The sequence below is a fragment of the Mastigoproctus giganteus genome, chromosome 4 (genome assembly GCF_048544385.1).
Source record: "Mastigoproctus giganteus isolate SK-2022 chromosome 4, ASM4854438v1, whole genome shotgun sequence".
NCBI classification, from domain to species: Eukaryota; Metazoa; Arthropoda; class Arachnida; order Uropygi; family Thelyphonidae; genus Mastigoproctus; species Mastigoproctus giganteus.
In genome coordinates, this window is record NC_143578.1 from 221,910,001 (window position 1) to 221,929,628 (window position 19,628).

General features: G+C 39.7%; 1 protein-coding gene across 1 annotated transcript in view; it reads left to right on the forward strand.

Moving 5' to 3' along the window:
* Positions 1 to 19,628, forward strand: part of LOC150087427 (stromal membrane-associated protein 1-like) — a 141,259-nt gene that overhangs the window by 44,732 nt on the left and 76,899 nt on the right. Inside the window, exons 2-3 of the mRNA XM_090372482.1 lie at positions 2,896 to 3,029; positions 7,894 to 7,979. Of these exons, the coding sequence (XP_090228608.1) occupies positions 2,896 to 3,029; positions 7,894 to 7,979 (220 nt within the window). The remainder of the gene's footprint in view (positions 1 to 2,895; positions 3,030 to 7,893; positions 7,980 to 19,628) is intronic.

The window sequence follows — 19,628 nt, forward strand, 5'->3', positions numbered from 1 at the left end:
ACTTTGCATTTGGCAGTGTTAAACTTCAGTTGCCACGTCTCAGCCCATCTGGCCAACTTTTCTAGATCCTGTCATTGAGAACCCTGCCAACCTTTCTACATCTTGTAAATTTTTTTGGTAAAATCGTAAAGATACTTTCTGTATAATTTAAGAGTGAAGTCGAATGAAGGAATGATAAGTATAAGGTTTTATTTTCATTCCTTTCCAAACTCTGTTGGATAATAACCTGTGGCATAACTAGAATCTAGGTAAATAACTAGAGTTAACATTTCATTTTCTGCTTTAAAATTCTGAATAAATATTCAACAACATGCGTTTCAGATGGGTGAACTACATTGAAGTGCTTCAGAGAAACCCCCACAACATTCAAGCTACGTGGACTGTGTCCTGTTGGCTATTTTTTCGAAGGATTATACTCTAGCTCTTCAGATAAATATAGTATCTACTTCGTATCCACATCATAGTATATACTTCGTCTGTACATCCTTTCCTTCTTTTTCTTTCTGGATTGTAGGGTCAGTTTGGTTTTGTTTGAGAAAAAAGGAGAAGGGAGACTTATCTTCCTGCCCCAAGTTAACATCATCAACATGGACTTAGGCCTTGGTCATAGTTTGAACTGTATGCCTTCTTTCTCTTGACAGGATGGTTTTGAGGCTCGGGTTAAGTCAGCTGAGTTTGTCTTTGTGTTCTTTCTCCTTGGAGAACTTGAGACCAGTTTCCATGTTATGCTTGGGGGGGGGGGGGGAAGAGAGAGACTACCTTCTGTATCTGGTCTTCTGTAGATTTGTTGATAATGACATGCAAGAAGATTTTTCTTGGCATGTGTACACTGCTATCCCAAACTTTTCTTACCTTGTGGTTAAATAAAAGAAACTTAGGTTAGCAGTGCATGGACAAGCAACACACTTTTTTTTTTCATAAACGTATCAGAGGCTTTGGCATGTGCTGTCAAAAAGGTTCCTTGGCCCTGCTCTAGATGGTCAAAGCTCCTTGGCAGTAGGGATGGAAACTTTTTGGTGCTTTGGGTAGCACAATGTGCTGTCTCTCCCTTCCCTGAGACTGAATGACTATACTTGTTCCTTTTCTCAACTTGATATAACTTGATTTTAATATGTTTTGTTAAATTAACTTAACTCAATTTAAATAAGACTTTACAAAATAATAGCATTATTATTATTAGCCATATGGTGCAGGGAAGCTTGAGGCTTACTCTGCACCAGCCAAAAAATATTTTTCTGAATTAGAGAGAGAGAGAGAGAGAGAGAGAGAGAGATGTTGTTGTTGTTTGGTTTTTAGGAGCATTAGCAACTAAGGCCATATTGCTCCGGGGATATGCGGTGGTCATTCCCTGACCTTTCCAGATCCTCCATATTTGGTGGTAACAGTGTTCACGGGCTTGAACCCTGGTTTAATCAAAAAGCGTGTGCTATGCACTGCTGCTCCTGCCCACCTGGCTACGGAGGCACCACAGAGACAGAGAGAGAGGGGGGAATCACCAAGAAAAAGAAAAAAGAATGGTGATATCCAGCTCAGGACCCTGAATGTGCCAAGCCCATACTCACCAGATGTAAGCCCCTGACTTGTTTGAAATAAGAAATTAGAATTTTGTGTAAGCCTAATATGCAGTTGGAATTGAGGCCCAGTTTGCATATTTTGTAATAAAGATATCTCAAATGATGAAGACTCATGAGCAGTATTGGATGAAATGGGGAGGGCTTTCATGGTTGGCCCAATCTAGGATGGTGCCTAAACTGTTCAGTGCATTCCTTGATGTTGCCATTAGTGAACTGTGGCAAATAACTGTTGAGACAGAAAATGTTTAATTACAAACCTTTTGTCAAGTTCTTGGGGCTAGGCCTTGTGTAGTTGAGCACCTGAACCTTGTCCACAAAGCCTAGCCCCAAGAACTTGATAAAAGAGGGCACTTCTTTTCCTATGTGGAAAGGAGTTCCCCTCTTATCATAAGTATGTTAAGGAAGCTGTTGTATTGATACAGTTCCAAAGTTCTGCATGGGCTGTTTGAGAGGGGGGGAGGTGACGTGGCATTTTGCAGCATTGTTAGGAACAGTACCTTTAACCTTAAGAGCCCTGAGATTCTCCATGTTTTGTAGACCTTCATGGAAGGAGTTCATAGAAACCTGGTTCATTCAACATAGCCCAGGTGCTAACATATGTAGAAACATTGGCAGATTCACTGTCTACCCCTTCCTGGATTTCTTTCTACTCCAGTCTCAAAACCCCAACCGAGGTATCTCCCCTCCCCCTTCCTCCCACATCCAGAGGTTATAAAGAATTCAAGAGAGCTAACAGCTAGTCAACTGAACCAAGTCTAGTCCATTCAGCCACCCCCCCCACCTCCAAATCATCTAATAGATCACAGCATGACAGTTTTCTTGGGGTGGTCATCACAGTCTGTTCAATTCCAGGAAATGGCAGTTGTTAAGAGTATACAACTTCCTCAGGTGTTGACATGGGCCAGTTGCAGTCTTCTGTATTTGTAATCACAGTCAAGTCCCCCTGTGGAGGTAATTACTCTGTGCAGTTTTTTTCTTAGTCTAATAAAAAAAAAAAAAATCCCAAACTTTGCTGTCGAAGACTGGAACACTTTAAAATATGGTAATCTCCCTTTCCCCTTCTACTTTTTTTCTATTTTGGGTTTTTATTTTTATTATCATTTAATAAATTATTTCTAATTTATTCAGAGTAGTGTCCTATTCTAGCTTTAACATTTAATATATTGTTACCTGTGTGTTTTAATAGATATTAACCCAGTAAGTATGATTATATCAGACTTTAAATTTTGCTTTTGAAGCATTATTAGTAATTTTTTTGTATATAAAATATTATTTTGAAAGATAAGTTAAATTCTCAATAAAGTCTTGCTTCTTTTTATAGGACCAAGATGGGCTTCTTGGAATCTGGGAATTTTTCTTTGTATACGTTGTGCTGGTATTCACAGGAATTTGGGTGTTCATATTTCCAAAGTAAAATCTGTAAATTTAGATACATGGACACCAGAACAAGTTGCTGTAAGTTCAGATTGTGGTGTTTATTTTTGCATAAGTTTTAGCACAATTTTTTAAGGCTAATAAAATACAATATTTTAATTTTTTTTTTTTTTTTTTTTTTACCAAGGGTTAAAAAAAAAAAACAACAGTTAAAAATGTGTTATTTCCATGTTTAGATACTGCTGTTTTAGTTTTGAAATTTCCTTCTCTATATCTTTGTTTGGACCATTGCTTTTTTATATAGTGCAGTATAATAACAAGTTTTCATTATATAATCCCTCTTTGGATCAACTGCAGACCTGAGGAACTCCACTTATGGGGCGAAGACTTACCAGCATGGCCTTCTCTAGTTAGAAGCAATTTCTTTTGTACAGAAAGATAAATTGATGTAGATAGAGGAAAGGTCAGAATTTGGAGGATTAGAGTTGCAGAAGTGACAGACTAGTAGCATAGTTCAGAATTACACTGATTTCCTCATCAAGGCTATTTGCATGTGACCATTAGTTAGCTTATGCACAGAAAGTGCAACTGGAACAGGTTCTCCAGCAGTTACAAACTCCAGGGAAAAAACAAATTAAGCAGCTATAAGATTTGTATATAATTTAATTACAAACCTGATTAATTGTTTAAAGTGTCTTATAGTAGTAGCAGCAGCAATGGCAAATGATGCTAAAAAGCAAGTTAAGCCAAAAGAAAAAAAAAAAAAAGCTGCACACTTCCTCCATCCCAATCATACCCTCCTTCGAACCATCCACTTCCACAACAGCAGATGGGAGTTGTTCCAACGATCAACTACCCTCTGCACTGCACATCTATCCAGGAACCATCCTTCCTAACTCAACTTAAATGTATGTCCCCACCTCATGTGTAGTCTCGGCAAGAGGAAGAATGCCATTCACATTCAGCTTTCTCAATCCATTCAAGGCCTTGATCACCTCACAGGTGCCTAGTCTCGAGACTGCAATTTGCAGAACTGAAGTTCTTTCTAGGTAAGAGCACCCTTTTGTTTTCTTCACCAGTCTGGTTGTCCTTCTCTGTACCAGTTCTAGCAGATTTCCGTCACTTCTTAAAGGTGAGGCTTCAGAGCTGTATACCATACCCAGGATGTGACCTAACCATAACAAAGGGATAATCACCTTATCTCTGCTAGCAAAGTTTCTATATATCATTGATAAAACCCCATGAGCTGTTCTAGCAGGGTATCTGCACTGCTCAGGGAATTTCATGTCTGACTGCACAATTACCCCAGGTCTTATTTATTCTACACTACCCTGAGTGTAGTACCACACAGTTGATAAGTTACTCTGGCATTATTGCTACCCATGTGTAGTACCTTGCATTTGTCAATGTTAAACTTACACTGCCATTTTTCAGCCCATTGGCCCAATTTTCCCAGATCTTGTTTCAGTAGCTTGCCCTGGTGACTGTCATTGACCACTAGGTTAATGATAGTCACCAGGAAGAAGTGAAAGAAACACTAGAAGAGTTTAGTGCTGCAAACTTAGACATTTAGCATGATGTATACTGTAATCAATATAATTAATAAATATTGAAAACAACAATGGATCCAGCACTGAACCCTGGGGAACATTAGTCCACAAAGCACAGTGTCTCTTGATAACCACTGTTTTTTTCCAAAAAAAAAAAATTCCCATTTCACCCATCCATTCACACTAAAAGTTTATCCGTATCTTTATGTGTAGCAGAAACTTGCCCTTGTAAATGCGTGCAAAAACCCCTCTGGGGGGACACTTAAGGAGTGGGCACTTAAGGAATATGGTGAACAGTGGCATGGCAGGCAGAAGAGTTTAAAATTAAAAGCTTCCGAACAATAGTTTATTCCCTCTTGCACCGCTATCTGAGGGTGTGACACTTAGTGCATATTTTGGGAAAGGGCGTCAGTATGGAGCAGTTCAAAGGTATTGTCAGCAGGTGATCTTGAGGTAAAAGATGAAAGAGTTTCGTCGTGTAGGAAAAACATTGTTTTTCCCACCAAAGGAAGAAGAAGAAGAGTGAGCTTAAAGAATAACACTGTGATTGGATAGTTTGAATTAGATAGGGGGAGATAGTGTAAATGCGTGCAAAAACCCCTCTGAGGCATGCACCTTAGTTTGCATATAAAAAAAAAAAGTAGTACAAGGGGAGATTGTAACTTGCATTCAACTGAATAAATAAATAAATAAATGAGAAGGAAATAAATAAGGTGCTTGTGCTAAAAGAGGGGTTTGTGGTGGTTGTTCGGAGGGGTTGCAGACTTGCAGTGGTAGTTCTGGGAGTGTCAAGCTATATAATGAAGAGTTCCCCTGGGCATGTTCCTGTGCTAGAAGTTAATCCGGAAGTTGAATAACAAGCCAGTCAGATAGTGCCCTGGCTTCTACTACATTTGTGGTAATTTCCTTCAGTATTAACAGAGAACTGTTCCTGAAATAAGACAGTACTGGAAGAGCTATACGGCAAAGTTCAACTAAGCACTCCATGGAAGGAATCCATACAATAAAACCCCACCATAGTAGTAGTGGCATGTGATGCAAGAAAGCAAGTGTATAAGCATCTGCCAAAAATGGCTGATAGCCAAAAAAAAAAAAAAAAACACACACACCATTCCCTCCAAATGCCTGTCCAGTTCCTCCTTAAATTTATTTAACCTATCAACTTCCACAACGACAGATGGAAGTTTGTTCCAGCAATTAACCACCCGCTGGCTAAAGGCAAATTTCCGCACATCTATTCTACCTCTGTCTTTTCTTAATTAGGCCTTATACACCTCAATCAGATCACTGCGCAGGTGCCTAGTCTCCAGCTGCTGCGGCGCCTCCATAGCCAGGTGGGAAGGAATAGCAGTGCGTAACACACGCTTCTTGATTAGACCGGGGTTCGAGCTCGTCACCACCAAATGCGGAGGATGTGGAAAGGTCAGGGAATGACCACCGCATATCCTGGAGCAATATGGCCTTAGTTGCTAATGCTCGTAAAAACCAAATAACAAACAAACAAACATCCAGCCACTGCAATTTGCAGAACTTAGCCTCTCTTGGTAAGAGGATCCTTTCATTCCCCTCACCAATCTTGTTACCCTTCTCTGTAGACGCTCAAGCAAATCTACATCCTTCCTAAAATGAGGCCTCCAGACCTGTATGCAGTACTCAAGGTGTGGCCTGACCATTGCCTTATACAGAGGGACAATCACCTCCTTTTCCCTGCTAGCAAAATTCCTATATATCAATGACAAAATCCCATGACCAGCCTGTCTACATTGCTCAGAAAACTTCATATCTGACTGCACAATTACTCCCCCGTCTTTTTCATTTTCTACCACCTTAAGTGTAGTACCACACAGTTGGTACATTTCTCTGGGGTTACTTCGACCCATATGCAGTACTTTGCATTTGTCAAGGTTAAACTTCAGTTGTCACTTCTTAGCCCATCTGCCCAAATTATCTAGATCCTGTTGCAGTAGCACACTGCCATTACTGTCATTAACAACCCTGCCAACCTTTGTGTCATCTGCAAACTTCGACACTAAGCCTGATATACCTTCATCAATATCATTGATAAATATACAAAACAACAGAGGACCCAACACCGAACCCTGTGGGACTTCACTAATAACATTAGTCCACGAGGAGCAGCACCCATTAATTACCACCCTCTGTCTTCTCCCACTCAACCATCCTTTTATCCATTGTAGCAACTTACCCTTAATACCATTCTGCTCCAATTTGTACAATTGGAGAAGAATGAAGGGAAGTCCTCTGAACTGTGTTGGAAATGGTACTTAAAGTGGTAGATTATTTTGAAGTAAGGTTGAAGTTGAAGAAATTACAAGAAATAAAAGGAAATGTTTAGTATTGAGTTGGCTTATCGGTTGAGTTGTAAAGAAAATTGATATTGCTAAATTAAGAGAAATATATATATATATATATGGAGTTGTTAGTATTAAGTTAGCGACTTATGGTTGCTGTTGTAAAGAGAATTGATATTGTTAATTTAGAGATTTTATGAAAATGATGGTATGTGTTAACAGGTTAAATGAGAAAAATGAATAGATTACGTGTAAATGAATACCAGTTAGGTATATACTTGGAAGTAGTTTTTTTATGATAAATGACTTGTTTTTTATTTGTGTTATTGCTCTTGAGAAACTGACAGCTCACATATAATATATGGGAAAATTCCTCAGCTTCTGGAAATTCTTTTTTTTTTTTTTTTTTTTAATGCAGTCAGGTAGCTTGTGGGAGCTGTTGCACAAAATATTAGCAACAAATGCCATTGTAGGTAATACTAAGGTAGATAATCCCCACATCTTCTATTTGATTTCCTCACCAAGCTTAAATGTCAGTCCCTTTCTTTCGTTAACACAAATACGGTGCCATAAAAATCAAACAGGAAATTTTTTATTTTTGATAAAAAGGAAATAAGATTTTTTGAAGATGAGGGAATAAGGGGGAGGAGGGTAAACTGCAGCTCCTCTACAACTACCTCTGTACAATAGCACCAACCAGCATAGAATCCAAGAGGGCATTTTCCAGTGATAATTAAATGTACCAAAATTATAGTTTAAATGATAACACACTTGAGTTTCTTAAGTGCTCACTTTATTTGGAGAGCGTGGATTCTTAGACATAACCAAATTTGCAATTTCAATATGTTTTTTGTTTTTAGATTAACTATATGTTTGATAATTTTTTTTTTTCTCAGAATATTTATTATTATAATAAAAGTTTGATTTAAAACATGAATTCAAGTACTTTTTTGTTTTTTCCTTACTTTATTGCACCTAATCATCATCAAAATTTATTGAGAAATTTTTTTTTTTTTTTTTTTTTTAATACTGGTATTTTTATGTATTATTGTTAACAGTATATAATTGGTTTAAAAACACTAGTGCTTGCAGCAGATGGGAAACAGCAAAGCTCGGGCAGTATATGAAGCTAATCTTCCTGATAACTTTAGAAGGCCTCAGAGTGACTCGTATCCTTTAATACGAGTATATTACAAAGAAATTAAAGTTATAATTGTTTTTGAACTGTTTCTTTTTCAAGTGTGATTACTTTTATGCAAATATAAATGGAAGAAAACCAAATGTATAAAATAATATATATCTACTAAATATCTGCACAGGATGATTCCTTAGAGTATGCTGACATTGTGTTACCAATAAAATAAAAACAATAATTTGCAATAAAATCCTATTTAACAAATGCTGTTTTAACAAAAGTTTAACTTTTAATGAAAATATTTTAAAGTTCACCCATTCAAAAATCTTTACAGTGTTAGTGTAGGAACAAGTAAACACTAGTTTCATTTTGTTGATCATGTCCTTTACCTAGAACTTCATTTGCCTAGAAAAACATGGTAGTTTTAAAAGTAGCAGCAAAATAATTCATTATCATGCCCTTTGTTTTCCACAGTTTAAATGATTATGCTCAAATCCTGTCCTCTCCTCCTTTGGCGAAGTTACTTTTACGATTAATAAAAAAAAAATAAAAAAAATTGTGGGATAATATTATCTGTGTGATGATGAATTTATATAGTGATAGTTTTTTTTTTACAGATATGAGGGGTATGTGTTCTTTGATTTGATCATTTGAATTATAACAGATTTGATATTGTGTGTGTGTGTATATATATTACTGATTCTTATAAGTTAATGCATTTTTTTTTTTTTTTTTTGTTTTTCTAGATATTTTGGTTACTGAACTATAGCAATGAATACAGCAAGAGGTGGATCCTGGAGAAGGTTAAGGTGTAATCCATTATAAAATTTCTTCATTTGTGAAGCAAATTAAATCCACGTGTGTGAGGAGAATTGCCTATCGTATGAGATGGTGGAAAATATAGTTCAGGTGTGGTTCGTGGTAACAGTTCAGATACTTAAAATGACCCAAGAGAGAAGTAATACTCAGGTCAGTCAGAATCTGCCATTATGGCTAAATTGGAATGGCTAGACAATGTGACTATAAATTTTAATGCAAATGAAGTGAACATTAGCCATGGGTCTGTTTGCACATAGTGCTTAAGTTTCTGTACATCTAAAGGGTAGCAGCCTAATAAGGTTTTTTTTTTTTTTTTGGCTGAACTGCGATGATGGATGGATGCTGGTTAGTATACATGAGTGTGACCCCCCCCCCCCCCAAAAAAAACCAAATGAGCAAACAATGAAAACATTCATCGGTGAAAGTAAAGAAAGCCAACGTGAGAACGACGAGAAACATCAGATAACTTACGCTGGAAATTAGCTTCCTGATACGGCACTCTAGCGCTGCTCGCTTGGTAAACAGACGATAGGTGTTATCGGTCTGGAGCAAAGTCAAGAACGATAATTGATTGACAGGTAGGCATGGAAAACGATGTGCTGATTGGTGTGCAAGCACAACACACGATAACATCAGTCTAGTATCACTCAGAAGCACTAATGGTAACTTGCCCCAATGAATGCTTTCCATAATGGTTAAAAAGACCAATAGACCAAGAGACAAAGACCAATAGATTGACAGTAGCCACTGGCAGAGGTGAAAGAGATTCTTGCACTGCTTCTATTAGAATGAGCAGAAGCCTGAAAAACAAGATGCATGGTATTTCAGAGACTGCTGGGAGCCATTGCGGTACAAGTTAACACATGGGTTGTGTTAGGGTAGCTAAGAATAGAAACAGGTGCAGGTATACTTGCGTGTACACCAATGTAAATAAATTTGATGAATTTGAGGTATTGCTCAAAACAACAAAGGCAGATATTGTTGGGATATCGGAGACGTGGTGTCACACAGATATAAAGGATGCAGAACTGCAATTTGGGGAGTACAACGTCTACAGAAAGGATAGACAGGATAGGAAGAGGGGAGGGGTTATGCTATTAGTTAAGAAACACATAAAAACCAAGGAAGTGAAGCCAGTCGACATCGCTGGACAGTGCAGTGTTGAGTCAGTTTAGTGTGACATAAGCATTGGGAGATCAAAATTGAGAGTAGGAGTGTGCCATAGGCCTAATGACTTTGATGAGTATAATAAGGAACTGTACAGGGAAATAGTGTGCCAGTAAATCAGAGAGTCTTATAATGGGAGATTTTAATTTCCCAGATATTTACTGGAATTTGGGGGCTGGTTACTCACACACTAGCAGGGCTTTTGTGGATTTATTGGATGATTGTTTTCTACATCAGCATGTTCGGGAGGTAACTAGAGGGAGTAATACTCTTGATTTGATTATCAGCAGTGATTCTTCATGCATTAAGAATCTGCAGATAAATGAACCACTAGGTGGCAGTGATCACAGTGTGCTGAAGTGGGATTTACTCAAAGAGGTAACTACCATTAGGGGTAAAGGGAAGGGTTATTGCTTCCGTAAAGGCGACTACGATGGACTGAGACAGTATTTAAATTCTATACAGTGGGACCAACTGATGATGTTACCAACAGCAAATTCAAAATGGGAAGCATTCAAAGAACTTATCTTGGAAGCTACTAGGCTTTACATACCAACTAAGAAATATTGTTCAAGGTTTAGGCCAAAATGGATGTCAGATGAACTAATGAGGCATATGGCAGAGAAGAAAAATGCATGGGATACTTACAAATTAACACATGACACAGAAGCCTATGATAGATACAAGTTGATTATGCAACCAAGTTACAAAGGAGGTTAGGCAGGCGAAGACAGATTACGGGAAATCCTTGGCAAGGGATGCAAAGAAAAACAGCAAAGAGTTCTTTACTTATGTAAACTCTAGAAGGAAGGGGATGAATCAGATTGGTCCACTTGATATTGATGGGTCAACTGTTGATGATCCTGCTCAGGTAGCTAACAAACTAAATGAATATTTTGCATCGACATTCACACATGAGGAGTTATTCAGCAAGGGGAATGCCAGAGGTGTATTCAACTCTAGCAGTAAGCTACAGAATCTTGAAATCACTGGGAGTAAAGTGGAGGAGAAACTGTTGAAGATGAACACAAGAAAGGCACCCGGGGTGGATGGGATCTATCCAGTTATATTAAAGGAGGCAGCAAAGGAAGTAAGCAAACCCTTAGCCATAATTATGAGAGCTTCCTTGGACTCAGGGGAGGTACCCATAGACTGGAGATGTGCAAATGTGACCCCAATTCACAAAGGAGAATCAAAGGCTGACAAGTAATTACAGACCTGTGAGTTTAACTTGTTTTCCAAGAAAATTAATGGAGGCACTGGTTAAGAAACACTGCGGGATCATCTAGATAAGACTTCAGTTATAGCTCGGACACAGCATGGTTTTGTTAAGGGAAAGTCTTGCCTGACCAATTTGATTGGATACTATGATGCAGTCACAAAAGAACTGGATGCAGGGAATAACTTTGATATTATATACTTGGATCTTAGAAAGGCTTTTGATACTGTTGCACATGGAAGACTGCTACACAAATTACAGCAGTGTGACATTGGAGGCAAATTGCTGCTATGGATAAAGGGGTGGTTGAGGGGGAGAAGACAGAGTGGTAATCAATGGACACTGCTCATCGTGGACTAATGTTATTAGTGGAGTCCCTCAGGGCTCAGTGTTGGGTCCATTATTGTTTTCTGTATTTATAAATGATATTGATGATGGTATATCAAGCTTAATGTCCAAGTTTGCAGATGATACAAAGGTTGGCAGGGTTGTCAAGGACACTACTGACACTATGCTGCTGCAACAGGATCTGGAAAGGTTGAGTAGATGGGCTGAGAGGTGGCAAATGAAGTTTAACATTGACAAATGTAAAGTACTACACATGGGAAACAGCAACCCCAGAGCAACGTATCAACTCTGTGGTACTACACTGACAGTGGTAGAGAATGAAAGGTACTTGTGGGTGGTTGTGCAGGCAGATATGAAGTTCTCTGAGCAGTGCAGATGGGCTGCAAGAGTAGCTCATGGAGTATTGTCAATACAGGAATTTTTCCAGCAGGGATAAGGAGGTGATTATTCCATTGTATAAGGCAATGGTCAGGCCACACCTAGAGTACTGTATACAGGTCTGGAGGCCTCATTTCAAGAAGGATGTAGAACTGCTGGAACGAGTACAGAGAAGGGCAACAAGATTAGTGAATGGAACAAAGGGGCGCTCTTACGAAGAAAGGCTTAAGTTTTGCAAATTACAGTGTCTGGAGACTAGGCACCAGCGAGGTGATCTGATAGAGGTGTATAAAGCCTTGTATGGTTTAAGCATGCTCAATGCTGATGGGATTCTTCCTCTAGCTCAGAAAAATCACCTGAGAGGGCATAAATTCAAATTGAGGAAAGACAGATGTAGGATAGACGTGTGGAAATTTGCCTTTAGCCAGCGGGTGGTTGGTTGGTGGAACAGACTTCCATCCCTTGTGGTTTTTTTTTTTTTTTTTTTATGAGAACCCCAAACACGAGAGGTATTATAACCTATAGTACTTAGTACCGTGCTTGGGTTGGAGATTGAGAAGACGAAAGAAGATATATGTTGACATTGGACTTGAACTTCTGTAGATTGTAATTTTCAGGAAATACGTATGAAGGAAGGTTGTTCCAGAAAACGGCAGTTGAATGAATAAATGAGGAAGATGAAAAGTTGGTTCTGTGGGTTTGAAGTTGGACAGTACATGGATGTTGGCTGGTGGCGGCACGTGTTCGGACTGTTTTGAAAGAGAGAGCAGGAATTATAGAAGCCAATTCAGAAGAACAGTGCCCATGGAAGTATCTGTGGAAGAGGCATGCAGCAGAAACAGTGCGTCTATGAGACAGCGAGTGGAGAGACTCTGTTAGAGATGAATCATTAATTAACCTAACTGCCCTCTTCTGAATGGAATCAAGAAGCCTGAGAGAGGTTCTGGGGGCACCACCCCGGATGTGGGAACAATATTCCATGGCAGGGCGGATTTGCGATTTATACAGAGTGAGCAGCTGTTTGGAAGAAAAGTAACGCCGAGAGCGAAAGAGAAAACCAAGTTTTTTAGATGCAGAGGAAGCAATATTTGTAATGTGCTTGTGCCAAGAGAGATTAGAAGTCAGGGTAATCCCCAAAAGAGATATATCATTTTGCCTAGAAATCAGAGTGTCACTAAAGATAAGCATGGGAGCAGAAGAATCCTTTTTGCGAGATATAAGACAAGATTGAGTTTTAGAAGGGTTGAAATCAACTAAGTTCTTTGCCCCACTGGAGAATTACCTGAAGATCGGCATTTAAGGAATTGGCAGCAGATTTTCGTGAACTTGAGGCTGATTGAGCTGGTCAAGGTTTCTCAAAATGGAAAGTTGAATGCAATGTGCTATCATCAAAACTATGGATAGGATTTCCACTCAATGGAAGAAGGTCATTGATATACAAGAGGAAAAGAGTGGGAGAAAGAACTGAACCTTGGGGGACACCGGCATTAGTGGAGAAGTTAGAAGACAGAGACCCATCTACCATCACCCTCAGTGAGCGATCAGAGAGAAAACTAGATAACCAATTACTAAAAACAGTTGGCAAACCATAAGATGGAAGCTTGCTTAGAAGACCTTTATGCAAAACACGATCAAAAGCCTTTGAGATGTCAAGAGCAACTACTTGTGTTTCACCGAACCTTTCCATTGAATTAGTCCATAAATGGGTAACATAAGCCAGAATATCACCAGTGGATCGACACTGACAGAATCCATACTGGCGATCGTTGATCAGACAGTAGGTTTCTAGGTAGTTTAAGAGTTGGCGGTTAATTGATTTCTCCATTACTTTAGAAAGAGTAGAAGTAATTGCAATGGGACGATAATTGGATGGGAGGGATTTGTCACCCTTTTTAGGAACTGGCTGGATATGAGCAAATTTCCAAGCAGAAGGAAAAACACCTTTGGAATAAGAAAGTGAAAAAAGGCAGCAAAGAATAGGAGTAAGTTCAGGAGCACAGGTTTTGAGAACAAGTGGAGAAATACCATCAGGACCTGGAGCTTTCTTAGCATCAAGATTCATCAAAATCCTTCTGATATCCTTTTGACGGAAGACCACAGGAGGCATTGAATGGAGCGTGTTAGGAATGGTGGGATGTGTTTTACCAAGATCATTAATACATGAGCTCAAAGAAAAATGGGATGCTAGCAGGTCAGCTTTATCCTTGGCTGAAGTGACAACAGAACCATCTGGTTTGGACAGAGGTGGGAGCAGAGATGAGCAAAAGTTGCGGCCAATAGCTTTGGCAAGAGACCAGAATGCTCGGCTACCATTAGGGCAAGAAGCAAGTTTTCTACTCTTAGCCTGTTCAAACTCTAGTTTGGACTGATTAATAACTGCTTTACAATTGTTGCGAGCTTTGGTGTAGGCAGAAAATGAAACTGAAGAATTAGAAACAAGCCAATTAAGATATGCAACGTTCTTCTCTTGGACAGCCTTAGCACATTTATTGGAAAACCTAGGTTTAGATAAAGGATGAGATTTTAAAGTGGAGTGTGGGATAAAGGATTCCATTCCTGCAAGAATAATTTCACTGACACGATCTGGGCAAACGTTGACTTCAGAAGTTTTGAAACAGTAATCGGACCAGGGAAAAGAAGAAAAGAAGTCTCGCAGGTCATTCCATTTTGCATTCTTGTAATGCCAAACAATACGAGGTTGGGAATAGCAATGCGATAAAGGTTCCATTGGAGAAGAGACAATCATCACGTTGTGATCTGAAGTGCCTATAGGACCTCTCTCTTCGACTGTGCACTTAGAAGGATTGTTTGTGAGAAAAAGATCAAGCGTATTGGCTGTATGATTAGGATTGTCCGGTATTCTTGTAGGTAAATGAACAATCTGTGCTAGGTCATTAGTAATTGCAAAAGCCTCAGCATCTCGACCTGCTGGGTCGGTGTGACTAGAAAACGGAAGCCAGCTGGAGTTGTGAACGTTAAAATCACCAAGGAAAATTACCTCACTGTTAGGAAAGTTGGACTGGAGAAAGTCAAGTTGCAAAGAGAGGAAGTCAAAGAGCTCCAAGTGATTAGTGGAGTTGGGAGAACGGTAGAGACAACAGATGAATTTTACACAATGAGGTAGAGAGATTTTAAGCCAGAGAAGATCAAAGAGAGGAGATTCCAAATTGCCAAGTCTCTGACAGGGAATATCAGAACGGACATATGCACAAGTACCACCTTTGAGGCGAAAGGAATCATACAGCAAATAATTTGGACATCTGAGATGAGCAGTAGTTGAATCAACTGATAACTGAGATTCAGTCAGAAAAAGTACATGGGGTTTGGAAGACTGCAAGTGGAAATGGACATCGTTGAGATTAGAATTGAGACCACGTATATTTGTGAAATGAATTAGGAAGTCCTTGGGAGGTTTAGATCTTTTCGCAGATAAGCTTCCTCTATTATTTTGACAATTCATGGTGTATTCAATAGTAAGAAAAAGTGGGTGGGACATGCTGTATGAAGTAATGAAATTTTGGATATGGCGTACATGTGGTAAGAATATACCCAGATCCTTGACATAACGTGGCCTCGACAATGCTCCCCGCATACACACTACTCGGACTCCCTCCAGTCACTATCCGGCAGAGTAGAGGTAGCAAGATTATACACTAGCTGATCCAGAAGCTTCCTAGAGAGTTACCAATAGGTTCAGTCCGGTGTACTAACTAGCGGCCGGCCTGCGAACACCGTTTTAGAGCTGTACCCTCGAAATGTAAGGAATATTGGATCTCGCCACGACATTCATCATAACCTCAAAAATCATCAATCGTACTGCATGATGGAAGAGATAGGGAAGGGTTGGCCGGAACTTAGCTCTAGAGACTAAACATTGGTGGAAGGGTTCCACCACTTCAAGCCTCCAATAAGCAAAGTGGTGGTATTTCACCGGTTGATGAGAATCATCTACCACCTAGTACTGCCTGGTAACATAGAGGGGCGGCGTTCCTCCATGTGGTGTGGGCGCCACACCTCGACCTCTGCTTACGTTGGTTCACACCTGGGTGCTCACCCACCATGTACTTGTGCATGAAGGTTATACCCAGGATTACTAACAGTCCCACCATCGTGAAGGTGCAAGCAGAGGATTTGGCTGTCATAGACCGTCCGGACTTCGCCGAAATTAGATCCACTTTGATTTGAGTGTCACCCGAATATCAGTTCCATCAGCGTTTTAGACTCCCAGGTAGCAAGAACAGCTTGTCTGGCATATCTGAGAGAATGTCTGTGACAACCTCAAGGACCAGAGGTTGATAGCCTAAATAAGTTTAAGGCTCAGCTGGACAGGTATTTTGAACGAACAGAGGGGTGAAGTGGAAGTGGGGTTTTTTTTTTTTTTTTTTTTTTGGATGATGCTGCATGAGCTTGCTTTCTTGCATCAAATGCCACTACTAATGTATTCCAGAATCGTCATCTGACTCGAATGAAACAAATTCAGGCACATCCTCAGGATCTTTAAATGCCATGGATGCAAATACAAATAAAATAAATAAATAAATAAAAAAAAAAAAAAAAGGGTCAGGTTAGCTCCGCTTGAATCCTATGGGAGCTTGACACACTCCCAAAGTGAAGGGGTACCCTAACCTTTTTTTCTTTAGATTCAGCCATATTTAGAAATACATTCATAAAAAAATTAATTTTTTTATAACCATATTTTTATTTTCTTGTTCAATAATATGCCCTAATGGTGAAAAAAGATCAGGTAACCTCCACTTGAAACCCATAGGAGCTTGAACCCCTCCCGAAATGGAGGGGGTAACCTAACCTTTTTTATTTAGAATCATGGGTGGACTAGCACATAAATTGTTTATTAACAAAATATAAATTTTTTATTACTGTACTTTTTATTTTTAAGGTCAAGTTATGAAATATAACGAAAAATAAAGAAACCTTTTCCTTTTTTCGTAACCAAACCTAAATCAACAGTATAGTAAAAACGCTCATGAATTCCAAAAATCTGCTTTTAATAATGAGAAAAAAAACATAATGAAGAACATAAAAATGAACAGAACAAAACTTTTATTAATTTAGTTTTCATCAAAAAATCAACCAACGTTTTATTTTTCGTACAAATTTCTTCCACCTTTAAAAGATTCATCATTACTATTACCTGTTTATTGTTCATCACAAAACTATTATGCACTGTTTTTACTCATAAATACAGATTATAATGCCAACCAATGACTACACAATAGCTTGTCATCTGTCACGCCCACCATCAATCATTTCATCATTTGCCATGCCTACCTGTAAATCAATATATCCTTCTTGATTTTGGCTCCAGACCGATAACACCTACCATCTGTTTACCGTGCGAGTAGCGCTAGAGTCCAGTGTCGGGAAACTAGTTTTCCACGTAAGTTATCTGACATTTCTCGTGTTGGCTTTCTTTACCTTAGCCCATTTATCTTCACCAAAGCCAAGGATCAGATCACCTCGCAGGTGCCTAGTCTCCAGAAGCCTTTCTTCATAAGAGCAATCCTTTGTTCCATTCACTAATTTTGTTGCCCTTCTCTGTACTTGTTCCAACAGCTCTACATCCTTAAAATGAGCCCTCCAGACCTGTATACAGTACTCAAGGTGTGGCCTGACTATTGCCTTATACAACAGGATAATCACCTCCTTATCCCTGCTATAAAAGTTCCTGTATATCATTGACAAGACACTATGAGCTACTCTTGCAGACTGTCTGCACTGCTCAGAAAACTTCATATCTGCCTGTACATTTAAAGATGTACAGTCAGATATGAAGACTTGCAGACTGCTGCTGGTCTCACGCATCTTTCCTTAATCCTAGTGGCTGTTATGGCACCAAAGTGTACATCTGTATGGATGGCCTCCAGTGTTGCACCATTGTTGTGAGGTAATGCGGTATTATTTGCCAATTGAAGTGGTCTGCGATTCTCCGCAGGATTCTGTTCGGTCTCTGCTTCAGTATTCTTTGGGGTCCATTCCTTCAAATTCTGTTAGTCTTCTTCCACTTGCCTTCTATTCTTGATATCATGACCTTGTCTCTTTCTGCTTCAGCTGCTGTAGGTTGTATTTCTTCTTGCTCTTCCTCCTCTGGTTCCATGTTGTCCGTATCCTTTGTTGTTTGTGGCTGATTGCTCACGTCCTGCTTGGTTTTTTTTTTTTTTTTTTTTTTTCCAAGATTGCAGGAGCAATCAGGCTCTTCATGACGATGGTCCTTCTTTTGGTGCCTCCGTAGCCAGGTGAGCAGGAACAGCAGTGCATAGCACATGCTTCTTGATTAGACCGGGGTTCGAGCCCATGCCCACCAAATACAGAAGATGCAGAAAAGTCAGGGAATGACCACTGCATATCCCCCCCCCCCCCGGAGCAATATGGCCTTAGTTGCTAATGCTCCTAAAAACCAAATAACAAACAAACCTTCTTTGGTCTGCTATTCGATGTTCACTGACTTGAATATCCAGGAATCATTCGAAGTAGTATGTTCACATGATGAATGAATGTATTCATTTTGATGCTCTGCTTCATGCTTTGGCATTTTCTTCCTTACTGGGTGGTCACAGGCACAGTTGCGTAGGAAGCACTTCCAGCAGTTGGTTGAGCTGGATGGTAGTAGTAGTAGTAGTAGTAGTGGCACATGATGCAAGAAAGCAAGTGTAGGAGCTTATGCAGCATCAGCCAAAAAAAAATTCACACCATTCCCTCCAAATGCCTGTCCAGTTCCTCCTTAAATTTATTTAACCTATCAACTTCCACAACGACAGATGGAAGTTTGTTCCAGCAATTAACCACCCGCTGGCTAAAGGCAAATTTCCGCACATCTAGTCTACATCTGTCCTTTCTTAATTTGAACTTATGTCCCCGTAGGTTCGTAATCTGAACAAGTGGAAGGATCCCATCAGAATTCGGCGTGCTCAACCCATTCAAGGCCTTATAGACCTCAATCAGATCACCGCGCAGGTGCCTAGTCTCCAGCCACTGCAATTTGCAGAACTTAAGCCTCTCTTGGTAAGAGAATCCCTTCATTCCCCTCACCAATCGTGTTGCTCTTCTCTGTACACGCTCAAGCAAATCTACATCCTTCCTAAAATGAGGCCTCCAGACCTGTACGCCGTACTCAAGGCGTGGCCTGACCATTGCCTTATACAGAGGGACAATCACCTCCTTTTCCCTGCTAGCAAAATTCCTATATATCATTGACAAAACCCCATGACCCGCCCTAGCAGCCTGTCTGCATTGCTCAGAGAACTTCATATCTGACTGCACAATTACTCCCAGGTCTTTTTCATTTTCTACCACCTTAAGTGTAGTACCACACAGTTGGTATGTTTCTCTGGGGTTACTTCTACCCATATGCAGTACTTTGCATTTGTCAAGGTTAAACTTCAGTTGCCACTTCTTAGCCCATCTGCCCAAATTATCTAGATCCTGTTGCAGTAGCACACTGCCATTACTGTCATTAACAACCCTGCCAACCTTTGTGTCATCTGCAAACTTCGACATTAAGCCTGATATACCTTCATCAATCTCATTGATAAATACACAAAACAACAGTGGACCCAACACCGAACCCTGTGGGACTCCACTAATAACATTAGTCCACGAAGAACAGCACCCATTGATTACCACCCTCTGTCTTCTCCCACTTAACCATCCTTTTATCCATTGTAGCAACTTACCCTTAATACCATTCTGCTCCAATTTGTACAGTAGTCTTCCATGCGCAACAGTGTCAAAAGC